The following is a 14,327-nucleotide window of genomic DNA, read 5'->3' on the forward strand; positions in this document are numbered from 1 at the left end:
TTCACGGACACTGAGATCTGTGAAAAAAGAGGAGGACGGTGGAAAGCCAAACGTTTAAGAACCTGAGCCCCTCCGAGCTGGAGCCAAACAGTGTAAAGATGGGCTGTGGAAACACTGCCAAGAGTCTAATAATAACTCTGCACATGGCTGTCTTTAGCACTGCTTTTGTGACTAAACTTAGTGCTCAGTAGCCCGTCATCCTGCAAACACTCACCTCATACATGTACACGCACACACAAATGCATCATATGGTACTAATAAAGAGAGCTAAAATGACATAATCTAGCTAGCACTGGTCTCTCTCTGGAACAAACATCAGATCTTTAAAAAAAAAAAAAAAAGTTTACAACAACATACCATTAGAAGGACATTCAGTACTTTGAACATTATGACAGTGTGCTGTATAATTATGCTATAATTGCACAGAATTAGAATTACCATAGGTTACTCTGTCTGTCTGTCTGTCTGTCTGTCTGTCTGTGTGTGTGTGTGTGTGTGTGTGTGTGTGTGTGTGTGTGTGTGTGTGTGTGTGTGTGTAAACACTGTTTGTACCGTGACTGACACTGAAACACTGATTTCTTGCAGTGTGCGTTCACAAACGACCAGTCACGCGCTTAATTAATTACAGCTGTCTCCATGAATATGATGACTTGGGAAGTTCATTTTCATAAAAAGTTACGCATAAAAACTATAAACGAAAGTACACTTAAACTGAGCATGTCAAAACTAAGCACTGAATTGTGCTGAGGTCGATTTTGTGATGGCACACCGAGTACCCTGAGAACACTATACATAAACAACACCCTATCTAGTGACAGATGCAGTATTGGTGCAGTTTGCTGCCCTCTGCTGGCACAATGAGGAATAGGCACTCAAAAGCGCACTTGTAAAGCAATAAACACTGCGATATGTAATTTGCGTGGTATTTATATTACCAGACACATTTTAACCAACACATTTCAGATTTCTTTTCTATTAAATCTCTCTTCTCTAGTGGAGAGAGTCGCCCCACTTGAATAATCTCTAAGGCCAGCTGAGCTTCCTCTTTCTCTGCCTCATTTCCTGAGTCTATGCACTGCAATAACTCTTCAGCTTCAGGTCAACAGTCTGAGAAAATAACTGTGGCCGCACATCACCTCTCTGCATGCTCTCCGAATCCAACTCATCCAGCCAACCTGACGTGATCCAGCTCTAAAATTCCCGAAGGTTTGGCTGGTCTTGCTTTCCACTGAGCAAACACTTTACACACTAGTTTTATATACAGTAGGCTTACTATCATACTCATGAAGTTAGGGTTATATAAATTTAAAGTCAATGATAAAGGCTAACTGTATTTTTAAAGTGATATTTTGCATATGTAAAGAAATGAGCATGACAGCTTGCACTGATTTGTGTTTTTGGTGTTGTTGTGGTCTTTAACAGAGAAATATGAATGGACTCTTGTGTTTATGAGTGTTACATGCTTCTGACATAGAGATTTGAAATGATTGCTCCAGTTGTAATTGGGCTACTATAAATAGAGAAACCATGAATTTAGTTTCTATCTGGAATACACCATTCCAGTCACTCAAGTTTGTTTTGTTCAGATTTTTCATTCCAAGGCCCTTATTACGTGGGCCAAAATGTATTTTGTGGCTAACCAGCAAATTTCTAACCAGGTCAATTTGCTGGATAAACTTAACTGAATTTGAAATCCTTGTACTTTGTCTGTTTGTTCTTGTGGTTTTTCACAATATTGTGATGTCATGCATAAGGCCCCTACTTTTAAGAGTTTCTGCTTTCTCGGTTTGATGAAATTTCAAAGCACATTGGGCTTCACTAATCATTTCATACATTTTGTGTATTTATATGGGCAGAAAAAGTTCTCAGACTTCCATCATATGAGAACGTATGTGAGTTTTGTATATGAGTGTTTCAGTTGATTATTAAATATATTATAAATTTAGAATAAATTTTAAATCAGGTCATTTTTTTTATTAAATACAGACCATTTTGGAGCAGCATAACAGAAATAAAAAAGAAAACAGCAGTTATGTAAAATGTAAAAAATTATAAAATTACCTAAATTTCAGCTCTAGAAAAGACAATAATGTCATTATTCAGGTCAGGTCAGGTCAGGTCAGGTCAGTGTGGATTTGATTCAGTTCGATCTTAAAGTTCATCAATTACAAAACAAATTCTATCCAGCTATAAAGCAGCTCTAAAGAATCAATATTATTCATTTAAATAATCAATATTAATCTTATTCAGATAAACCAAGTTCCATTTAGTTACTGTGACAATGTTTCAAAACTTCCTCAATAATGAAACAACTTCAAAGGCAGCTCTACCAAAGACAAATTGTCATTGTTCAGTGTTTGGTTTGTTCTTATCAAGTATTGTCAGTGCAGTCAAATTGATAATATTTCTGAAACCTGATTTTTTTTAAGCCTCCTTTTAAACCCCAACAATTTCTCCTCTGAACTAACAGTACAAACCTATTAAAATTTCAGTGCAAAAGCATTTGTACACAGATTTCAAACACAATGTGCATATCCACCTATGTGAATTTGGGGGAGTCTGGAAGTTCCTCAAAACATGACCACTAATAGTAAGTGAATTACAATTAACTTAATTACATGTCATACATGGCCTAAAATAACAGGTGTCTTCACCGGTTGGCCAAACGACTATGATATTGGAATAAATGAATAACAATTGATTAGATTAATTTCAGTTTCAGTCCCTCTGATTTTTCACGTGACTGCTGCAAGATGAGCCTTGCCTGGCTGTAAGATGTGTGGCACGAGGTGTTACCTGGGCTTCTCTGATATGCTTAAGCTTGTTTTAATTGGCTAAACTCTACCACATTCTGATCCATAGCTATTTCAGGGCACATAAGACACAGGCGGTTTGAAGACATGCCAGGCAGAAACAGGAAAGGAACAATACAATGCAACTCGCTGGAATATCAATTAGTGGCAGGATGATTATAATAACTGCAGCAAAGTTCATAATACTCTTCTCAGCACACACATGCTCTGTGGAGTTTACCGTTTTATGAATTATAAGTTTAAAATTCTTTAGTGCTTGTATTGTGTGACATAAATCTGTAATAAAATCTCCAGTTAATTGTAAAATAGTTTGTTGCTCTCAATAAAAAAGGAACTTTTTTTAGTCAGTCAAAGAGAAACATGCCAGCCCAGACTGGAGAAATGAAGTGGTGACAACCTTACAACCACAAAATCCTGGCAGCTGCCATTTCTGAATGTTAATCCATAAATCTCCTGTAATCAGGATGAGTGGCCATGCCTGTCTTAACAGAGCACCTGTGTCAAGATTTGGAAGGATTCTTCAGTGATCGGAGGCCTAAGTGTCCGATCGGAGGGCTTGGGAGGAGGGGACAGGCAGGGACACGGCTCTGTCCTGCGGGATCAGACAGTCTTCAGTAAGAATCCATACTGGGAGGACTAAATAGACACAGCAGGAGAATGATCTGATCACAGAGAGACGTGGACAACGCTAAAACATCTTCTGAGCACTTTTAATGGTGAGATTACAACAACAGACAAAAACAAAAACATTTTTAGCAATTTTATGTAATTATTTATTAGTTTAAGCAAAAACGCATGGAAATTTGAGTTTCATGGAGTCCTCATCGTGTAATGCAAAAATGTATCTAGCTGGAGTCACTCCCAAAATCAGTTTTTAATGGGCAGTCTCTTGGGGATCCCTAAAAAGTTTGCTTGGGGCGGAACAGGAAGTAAATAAGACATTTTTAACTTGTAAATTAGGAGAAAGAGCGAGTTTTAGCTCCTACTGTCAATTTGTAATGTTTATGTGGATCTACTTCCCAAAGTTCATTTATTCAGTCCTGCTGTTGGATGTCTCCAGATAATATAATGCTAAATAAGCATAAAATAAGTTAAAACTTTATGTATTTGTGCAGATGCTGCATATGGGAGCCAAACTGTTGGAAACTATGTGTCAGAATACCTTTAAATGTTCTATGGTGTGCCAAGTGCTATTATAATATACATAGCAGTTAGTTTTATTGTAAATATTGTGCATGCATTTTTGATGGGAATGTATAAATTGTATCAACTGTGTGAGACTACGTGGAATAAAAATACAACAACAAAACTTAAAACTTCGTTAAAAGTGGGCAGTTAACAGAAGTGAAACGACCACCATCTAAAAACAAACTTTCTCTTAAACAAACATACAGTATATGTGCATAAATCTTGACTAGTATTGTGTGGTGCAGTATTGTGTTTGGGCTGACAGTGGGACAGTGTTGACAGCGTTGTTTTGATTCTATGGTCTGGAGAGCTAAACCAGCATGTGGACAGTGTTGTGGCTCTCAGAGGACAGACTGTTTATGTGGCACTAACAGGGAATGTTTTCCCATCCTTGCTACCCCTTCTGTCTCACACACACACACTCATACACACACAGTGCCTCTATGTCAGTCTGTACTGGCCACTGTGTTACCAGTAAAAATAGCTAAATATAGCTGGGAAAGCACTCTGAGAGCAAATACGTTTTATAAAAAGATTTAAAGAATCTGTTTTAAAAGATTCAAACAATAGTCTTTTCATGCATAGGCAATATTTTACATCATATTTTGCATTGCATCTTTTTTTAATTAACAATGCTGCATGTGGCTGCACTTTCTATAAAAAAGGTAAGAAAATAGCCATTTGGAAGCTTTTATTGAAAACTTACATGAGTAACCTGAGCATAAAGGAATAGTTATTCCAAAAATGTAACTTTTCTAAAAATGTACTCTCAGGATGGCTGAGATATAGATGAGTTTGTTTCTTCATCAGAATAATTTTGAAGGAATTTAGAATTACATCACTTGCTCACCAATGGATCCTCTGTAGTGAATGGGTGCCGTCAGAATGAGAGTTGCCTGACAAATGCATCACAATAATCCACAAGTAATCATCTTGCGAAGTAAAAAGCTCTGTGATTGTGTTAAACAAACCCATCATTAAGAAGTTTTTATCTTCAAACCTTCAAATTTCTTCTGGCTGAAATACAATTCCTCTATCAGTAATATTCCTTTCTCCAATGAAAACCCTGTATCTTCTGAATCAGGAGAGAAATAGGCACAGATCAAGTACTGTTTACAAGTAAAACATTTTCATGGTCGGAAGTGTTATAATGTATTATGGACTCTTACCACAAGTGTTATTATGGCTCATGGATATTTTGGCCAGAAGTGACCGTTTAAAGATAAAACGCCTTTTACAAGCATGCAATAACTGATGGACTGGAGTTGTGTGGATTAGGCAATTTGTGGATTATTGTGATGTTTTAATCAGCTCTTTGAACTCCTTTCCTGACGGCACCCATTCACTGCAGAGGATCAGTTGGTGAGCAAGTGATGTAATGCTAAATTTCTACAGAACTGTTCCAATGAAAACACAAACTCATCTAAATCTTGAATGGCCTGAGGGTGAATAAATACAGCAAGTGTTCATTTTTGGATGAGCTATCCCTTTAAGTGCCTTCCACAATTGCTCGCTCCTAGACATTTAAAAGTGGGAAGTGGAAATGGTCTTAACTCTGATGATTTTGATTTGCCAAGAGTCAGGCCTTGGCTGACACATAAGCAGACACATTACTCATGAGGTTAAAGTGTGACTAACTGAATCTGTTCTCCTGAGCCATTAGCGCAATCTGCTCTTTCCAAACCATTTACAGAATTTCACCAGTGTTCAGTTCAGCATATTACTCTCATTAAAACCCCACATTAGTAGAAATTAAAGTCAGAATATCAATGTGTTATGCTTGACTTGTGAAATGATTACTCATTTTGCAGTACGTTTAGTTTGGCATACACTTACTGACCTTGTTTTCAACATTCCTTTGAATATTTTCAGTAAGCCTGAACAAAAGTTCATAGGTTCCTTCTCATTCACATTCATCATGTTTGTTGCTTAAACTTTGTACTTCGTAAGTTCCACCTTCGGTCAAAATAAATAATAGTAACAATGTTCTCCTGTCATCCTCTACCTATAAATAGTTTCATCTCAGATACAGCTATAGTGAAGCTCTTCACAGACATTGAGCCTGTTACAGCATAGTTGAGTGAAGTTGTACAGATTATGTCTGTCAATCACAACAATGTTCGCCTCAGATGAGACTCAACCAGTCCAGCCCCGAACCGCTCTCTGACTGAGATGTGCCACCTGTTCAAACAAAATGATCGAGTGTTAGAAATTAAATAAAATTATATTTAAATTATTTCATTATATTTGATTGTAATTATATAATTAGTTCCTAAAAAGCCACAAATGGCTACAAAAATATCACTATACACACTTAAAGCTGCAATGCAATAGAAGAATCATTTTTGGTTCCCAAAAGAAGCTTTGAGTGAATAGTTTGAGAGAAGAACATTTAAAAAAATCTAAAGAACCTTCTTCCACTATTTGTGCAATGGAAAGTTTCCATGGATGTTAAAGTTTCTTCATAGAACCATTGTTGCCAATTTTTTGTTCCTTGAAAAAAAAAAAAGATAAGTAAATAAATCCCTTTATCAGTATTTTCGCTTTATTTCCCAGTAAAAAAAAAACAAATAGCTAAACATTAAAAACAATACTGTTTGTGTATTGTATAAAGTCATTACAAAACCCTTTAAGTGCAAACTTTGCACATGCCTGAAAAACTTGCTCATGAAAACGAGAAAACATGATTGCATGTTGCCACTTCTGGATTATTATTTTTTTCTGCAAGTTTAACTTATGATATAAGATTGGCAAGCTGTTTTTTCTTACTTTAAGTTTAAACCTCACTGAAAATTGTTAAATTTGTGGATTTTTATGTGTTTTAAAATGTAACATTGTAATGTTGTCTGCTTCTCAAGTAAATTTAAGTTGTTCTGATGGTGTCCACTAAAAATACATTATTTTGACAATGATTTTTGCTCCCCAACTAATTAAAAAAACTTAAATATTAGGCTGTTTAACTTAGTTTTTTAATTTTTTATTTCCAACTATGGCACTATGTAAAATAATAAGTCTTTTCATAAAAGAAAAAAATGAGCTCATATTTATGGCAGTAGATTTTGTTGTGCACTCAAAGTGTGGTTTCAGCTTGGCCTTTACCTTTATCTTTGCAGATTCCAGGGAGGGAGCGGCGAGGACGCAGATGATGATGAAGTGCCTGCTGAGCGTGTGAGTCCTGGCTCGTGCTGGCCAGATGGCTGAGGTTAAAGTCACGGTGCAGGAGGATCCAAATCTGGGCTCCGGTCCAGATGAGGATGCCTCTGAGTTGTCAGTTTCGGAGAATGATTCAGATTCTGGGAGTGTGCTGTCAGATGACTCCGTGCTCCCTGACTATGAACGGGAAGATGCCAGTGGATGCTCTGCCAACACCTTGTACCAAGCCTGTGCCAAGAACAATGTGGCAGCCCTCTGCAGAGTTCTGGAGAGGGGTGTTACAAGAGACGAAGTCATGGAACTAGACATAAATGGCAGGGTAGGGAGTCAAATAACCTTATTATACTCATAAAGCATCATCCGTATGACAGAAATTTGACAGAAGAGCTGATTTTCATAATTTCCTATGCTGACAAATCCCCTTCTTGTTCTCTGATAGAACGGTCTGATGGTGGCAGTCTCAAAAGGCTTTGTGGATCTGGTGTATGGACTCGATCAGTGCCCTTTTCTGGATATCAATCATCAAGATAATGACGGCAACACTGCACTCATGATTGCTGCACAGGCTGGTAGGCTCTTTATTAACACATTAAACAAAAGAAAAATGATAAGGTACGAAGGACCTAATTCCTAATTCCTTCTATAAAAACTGCAGGTTTTGTAATCATCCTCACCTACATCCTAAATTACTTCAGTGGCGTGGACATGGAGCTCCGGGACAACCGAGGCTTCACCGCACTCCTCAAGGCAGTCATGCAGGGCAGCAATGACTGCGTGGCTTCACTGCTCATGGCTGGTACGTTATTTTAGGACTGTAATAATTAGTTTACAGACTGACCAGGTCAGACAGATGAAATCCTACCAGCTTCCTGCGATCTGTATGAAGTGAATTGGTGTTCCTGTTTCATCCCAGAATTTAGAGCAAATCAAAATAGAACAAGGTTTTAAGTGCCTGTTAATGCCAGTTGTCACAACATTTTTACACTCTGTTTTATATGCTATATACAGTTGTACATGCTATATTTCATAAGAGAATGGCAAATATTTAAACGTCACAATATTGAGTACCAGTACTAAAGGTTGTACATCACAAAAGTACAAAAGTTTCTGAGACCACTATTGAAAATGCTACTGTTTAGCCATTTTTTTTATTTTGTTTTTATACATGTATTACAAATAATATTATCAGAAGAATTGTGAGTGAAAATTTTATTAATAATGAATTGTATTAATAAAAATAATGATTTCAGAAAATCTTATTATTGGACATTTCTTAGTTTAAATTGTATATCTATATATGTGTGTATATAGAAAGGTATGTAAGGTAAAGTAGTAAAACACAAAACAACTTTTGAAGCACAGTGATGAGGTGGCACGACGTAAGCGCAAGCAGGTTTAAAAGACCAACCTGAGGACATTCTCTTTTCTGATCCCTTGGATAATCGCTTAGCCCTCACGGCGAGTAATGGATTAGCCATGTGTGCTCTTACCGGTGATTATTTAGATGTGACAACTTACTACACTCACTGTACCTACAATGCAGGTAGTCAGTTGTCAAAATGTCAGTAGGTTTACACTTATCTAAATACAATCAATTTAACTATCTTTACAATAATGATGTTATTACTTGCTCTAATGTGGTGGTCTTGAATTGTATTGCATTTGTTATGACACAGGTTAACTTAAGTTGGACAAGCTAATAATAATAATAATAATTCTTAAATACTATATCATTTTATCATGTACCCAATTTAATAATTTAATCAAATCAATCACATTTGTTCAAGTACCCCAACGTGAAAGTTAATAAAATATGTCTCTTTCTCAAAATTCATGTAAATGTGTTTTGCTCTACTTGAACAGATATATGTGAAAGTTAACAATGATTTTTTATTTCACACTTTGGTTGCTTAATCTGATTTGTTTAATAACTAAAATTCATTTAAAAATGGAAATGCAAGTCCTTCAAGACCAGACATAGATGTTCTACCCAAAGTGGCCACTTGGCGGTGTAAAAACAACTTCTTTTATTTTTCTAGTCATACAACCAATAACGTTTACACCATTATGCATTTCATGCCAAAGTAACTATAGCCACAAATTCAACTCAGCTCAACTTTGTAAACCTACTGTAATTTATAAAAATTTACAGCAAATCGGCAGATAAAAAGACACATCACAAATATAGTTTATATATAAATATAGTTTTGTTATTAAGTATTGTGCTATAAAGAATGTGCTATGAAATGCTTACTTTTTTTGTTTACAAAAAAAGTTAAGCATTTGGATTTTTTTTTCCTCATAGTGCGTAAGCTATGAGGAAAAACTGTAATATGATCTCCTTATGTCTCTGCTTTGCTAGGAGCCGACATAAATGTTGTGGATGCCACAAGGGGGAAGGACATACGAGAATGGGCTCTGAAGACAGGTCGCTTTGAGACTTTAAACAAACTTAGACGGCTGAACAGCAGGCCTCAGGCTGAACAATTCAGTGAAAAATATGTCCCAGAGTGGCCAGACCTGAAGGAGCTAGTGGCCAAGGCCACAGCCACAAAAAGCACAGGACAGAAAGTTGCCCATCGCCTGAAGTCCACGTTCACCTTTAATTTTCCACATGACCCCCAGGACAAAGGCATCATGGACCATATGGTGCGCATGACCACAAGCATCCACAGTCCCTTGGTGGTCACCGGATGCCGTCCTTTGTGTCCATCGAGCCCGCCGGAGATTGGAAAGAGACGCTTGGCCGTGCCTGAACTGATGCAGATGCACCCTGGGAAAAAGCTTGAGGAACATGCGATACGGCACAGCTATGGCTCCATCTCTGTGGCATCTACCTCCGCCTCTTCTGTGTCGCTGGGCTCGTGCTGCTCCGACTCGCAGCGGAGAGGCAGCGTGCTCTCCATGGCCTCCAATGGAGTTCGCAAGTTTGTCCCGCGCAGCATGGCCCGCCGCAATAGCGTGTTCCCCACCGGCTGCGTTCCCCAAATCAAAGTGACCAAGTCTGGAGAGCCAACACCCAAGAAGGAGAAGAAGAAGAGGCTTACCAAAGGTTACTTAGAGCCACCGATATGGAAGTATAAGGAGGCTAAAGAGGAGAAGAAAAAAGGGAAGAAAAAGGAAAAAGAAGAACAAGAGAAAAGGGATAAAGGAGCCAAGAAAAAAGCTAACAAATGAATAAACTGCCAACAGGTTGCCATGATGCTATCAGACTTGTCTGCCATCATTCTAGACCTTTCATATCCGTTTCAGGAGTTAAAGGGAAATGGATCTTGCTTTCACTGTCGTTTTAAATGAATGGATAGCAGGACAAGGCAGTCTAAAGACATTTGATTCATTTATGTAATCTCAATATGATTTATACCTCTCCAACAACCAGTAGGCCTATATTTACATCCATTTTGAATATTTTCACCTCTGTTTTTCATTTCTGACGTTTCAGGTCTTCTTCTTTAATGCTAAGGCAACATTATTCATTGTAATGGATGATTTTACAAAAGACTTTTTAAGCTACACTACCGTTCAGAAGTTTGGGTTCAGTATGATTTTCCATTTTAATGTTTTTGAAAGTCTCTTATATTCACCAAGGCTGCATGTATTCAATACAGTAAAAGCAGAAATGTTATGAAATATTATTACAACATAAAGTAACAGTTTTCTGTTTTAGTATATTTTAAAATATAATTTATTCCTGTGATGGCAAAGCTGAATTTTCAGCAGCATTTACGCAAGTCTTTAGTGTCACATGATCTTTCAGAAATCATACTAATATGCTGATTTGGTTCACAACAGAAGCTCTTATTATTATAAATATTGAAAGTAGTTGGGCTTTTTAATATTTTTGTTGAAACTGATACTGAACTGATTTCAGGATTCCTTGATAAATAGGAAGAAGAGAACAGCATTCATTTCAAATAGAAATCTTTTGTTACATTATAAATGTCACTTTTGATCAAATTAATGCATCCTTGATGAACAAAGGTGTCATTTTCTTTAAAAAAAAAAAAAAACATAAAAAACATAAAGAAAGAAAATCATACTGAGCCCAAACTTTTAAACGGTAGTGTATTTGTCCCTGTACTGTTATTGTCATTTGTCTGCATTACACTATTCTGCAAGCACTTTAATAGTCTTTTATCATACAGGCAAAAGGACACTTAGAATATTTATATTTTCTCTTTGCCTCTATGCAATTACATTTGAAATTAAATGGATGTATGAATTTGTTCATTATTTTGTCTTTTTGTGTCTCAGGGAAGGCACTTATTGTGTATAAAGCCAAGCACTAAAATGACCCCTTGAAAAGAAAAATCTATGCAACACTCGTTTAATTATTATTATTATCATTGGTGTGCGCATGATTATCCTTTAGACTGCAAGATGGAAATTGTTCTGTACATTGCACCAGCTAATATGTTATGTGTTCCTGTTTGTTTTGACTGACTATACATTGTTTGTGATATCTAGTTGAATGAAACATATAAAGCAAAACAAAAACAAAAAAGAGAGAGACTTATTCAATAAAGTTTAAACGCACATATTTGTGACACGTGTTATTCTGCACTAATTTAGTTCCATGATATCACTGGAAGTTTTAAACCAATCACTAAGCTTAAGGCAAGGCTATAATTGGAGCAGTAAGGTCAAAACACAAAGGAGGACAAGTGGACTTGTAAATTAATCCACTCATTGTGCCATCCTTACGTAACTGATCAGATCTTTGCCTTGAAGTAAAGTGAGGTAAAGCCATGTAAACCAAATTACAGGCTGAGCAAAACTTTTTGGGAACACAACTATTTTTTCACAACAGTTTTTTTTGTTTTTCTTTTTTTAGTATCATATCCTGCTGTTCCTTTTCTGAATGGGGAATACGCTGAGATAAACTGCTGAAGCCGATTTGCTCTTCAATGTGTAGCTTACAAGTGAAAATATATCAGCAACATGAGGGCCTGATGGACCTCATTTGAGGTAGATGCCATATTTAATTTAATGTGAGTGAAAGAAAAAGTGTGAGGGATAGGCATACAAATTGTCAAAACAGATTTGGAGAAATTTAGCATTACATCAGCATTACATCACTTTCTCAACTCTGTAGTGAATGGGTGCCGCCAGAATGAGTGTCCAAATAGCACAAAACACAACAACATCACAATAATCCACAAGTAATTAAAATAATTCTAGTCTAGTGAAAAACTGTGTGTTTATAAGAAACAAATCCATCAAGGCATTTTAACTTTAAACCATCACTTCTGGCAAAAATGGTTATACTACAGGGCCGTTGAATGCTTGAATCTGATTGGCTGACAAACATCCCGTCGTCAATTATTCCTTATACATGAACAATTCCTTTAAAAATTTTCAAACAAAGCATCGAACAAGTTTTTTAAACATTCGAGAATATTAGAGAATTAATTGTTCTGATTCATTTAAAGAAGTGGTAAAAAGGGAAGTGGAGTTGTCCCATGCTCAAAATAATTTCAGCATTACATCACTTTCTCAACTCTGTAGTGAATGGGTGCCTCCAGAATGAGTGTCCAAATAGCACAAAACACAACAACATCACAATAATCCACAAGTAATTAAAATAATTCTAGTCTAGTGAAAAGCTGTGTGTTTATAAGAAACAAATCCATCAAGGCATTTTAACTTTAAACCATCACTTCTGGCAAAAATACCAGTTCATAATCCATAATAATGCTTCCTTCAGTTAAAAACTCCATCCCATGTTATCCTCAAAATCCACAAAATAGAACTGTTTCGGCCTGTTTTCACTTGTAAATGGTGCTTGATCTGTGCATATTCCTCTCCTGATTCAGACAAGACCACTTTTTCACTGGAGAACGCAATATTATGGATAGCCGGAAGCAACGGTTTCTTAAAGAAAAAAAAACACTATTCACTTTACAAGATGTTAATTGATAGACTCGAGTCATGTGGATTACTTGTGGATTATTGTAATGTTTTTATCAGCTTTTTGGACTCATTCTGATGGCACCCATTCAATACAAAGGATCGACAAGTGATATAATGCAAATAATGCTAAATTTCTCCAAATCTGTTTCAATGAAGAAACAAAATCATCTACATCTTGGATGGCCTGAGGGTGAATGCGTTTTAAGTAAATGTTTATTTTTGGTTATACTACAGGGCCGTTGAATGCTTGAATCTGATTGGCTGACAAACATCCCGTCGTCAATTATTCCTTATACATGAACAATTCCTTTAAAAATTTTCAAACAAAGCATCCAACAAGTTTTTTAAACATTCGAGAATATTAGAGAATTAATTGTTCTGATTCATTTAAAGAAGTGGTAAAAAGGGAAGTGGAGTTGTCCCATGCTCAAAATAATTTCTCAGCAAAAAGGATTTCAATCAGTCATGTGGAAACAGTTAGTGTGTGCTGCTGTTAATAGAAGTCTGAGAAAAGACAGACCTCAAAATCACACATATCATGGGAACTGGGAAAATAAATACACAAATGCTGTTCAAATAACAGTTCTTCTTCTCCTCTCCTCAGATCTGAGGAGTGCCAGCTGTGTCTGAAAACACCAGCCAAGAAGATTGAAAATGTCTCCAAAGGAAACTGCGTGGACATTTTCTTTTGTGTGTTATGATGCAGTCTAAGTTAATATTATTCTTGGAACTTATTTCTTGATTATGTTGTAATGAATGAAAGATGGGGTTTTTGTTTCCATCATATCTGTAAGAGCTGTCATGCTGTTTACTGAGATTCCTCTCCGCCTCATTGGAGCATATGGGAGGCTTCAAGCTTTAGAGGGAGATGTCACCATAACCTCAGGCCGCCCTGCCCTCAGCAGTGTCCCATCAAATAAACCAAATGTCCATCTGTGTCCAATCTACTTAAAAGCAATATATGGCCTCAGGATCACCAGTTTTGCTTATCATTGATGATGTTTTTATGCACATCATTTTCAGATTAAGATCAAAATTCTAGTCTTCATGTGATTTTGTGAAAATGAATTTACATGTTCACAAACATATCCAGCATATTCTGAAACAATGAAAACGTGAATATTCTCGCTTTTGACATTTCTTATGATGCAATTGTGATTTTGACTAGAATTTGGTTGTATTCTAATAGAGTTGAATGTACACTACTGTTCAAAAGATCTTTAAAAATAAAGTAAGACTTATATTCAGCAGAAAATGCAT

At 36.4% G+C, this 14,327-nt stretch overlaps 1 protein-coding gene across 3 annotated transcripts; it reads left to right on the forward strand.

Annotated features, from left to right (window-relative positions):
* The first annotated feature begins 1,012 nt into the window (after nt 1–1,012).
* On the forward strand, nt 1,013–11,686 carry ankrd33aa (ankyrin repeat domain 33Aa). 3 transcript variants are annotated; one of them, XM_058764002.1, is made up of 6 exons: nt 1,013–1,206; nt 3,277–3,529; nt 7,115–7,473; nt 7,594–7,723; nt 7,810–7,950; nt 9,517–11,686. In XM_058764002.1, exons 3-6 carry the CDS (start codon nt 7,195–7,197, stop codon nt 10,329–10,331), a joined length of 1,365 nt encoding a protein of 454 aa, XP_058619985.1. In that variant the 5' UTR covers nt 1,013–1,206; nt 3,277–3,529; nt 7,115–7,194; the 3' UTR covers nt 10,332–11,686. The 3 variants fall into 3 exon arrangements, with proteins under 3 accessions (XP_058619985.1, XP_058619986.1, XP_058619987.1); XM_058764003.1 differs by having other exon boundaries at nt 3,304–3,529; XM_058764004.1 differs by lacking the exon at nt 3,277–3,529.
* Nucleotides 11,687–14,327: the final 2,641 nt, after the last annotated feature.

The sequence above is a fragment of the Onychostoma macrolepis genome, chromosome 23 (assembly GCF_012432095.1).
Source record: "Onychostoma macrolepis isolate SWU-2019 chromosome 23, ASM1243209v1, whole genome shotgun sequence".
In the NCBI taxonomy this organism is placed as follows: domain Eukaryota; kingdom Metazoa; phylum Chordata; class Actinopteri; order Cypriniformes; family Cyprinidae; genus Onychostoma; species Onychostoma macrolepis.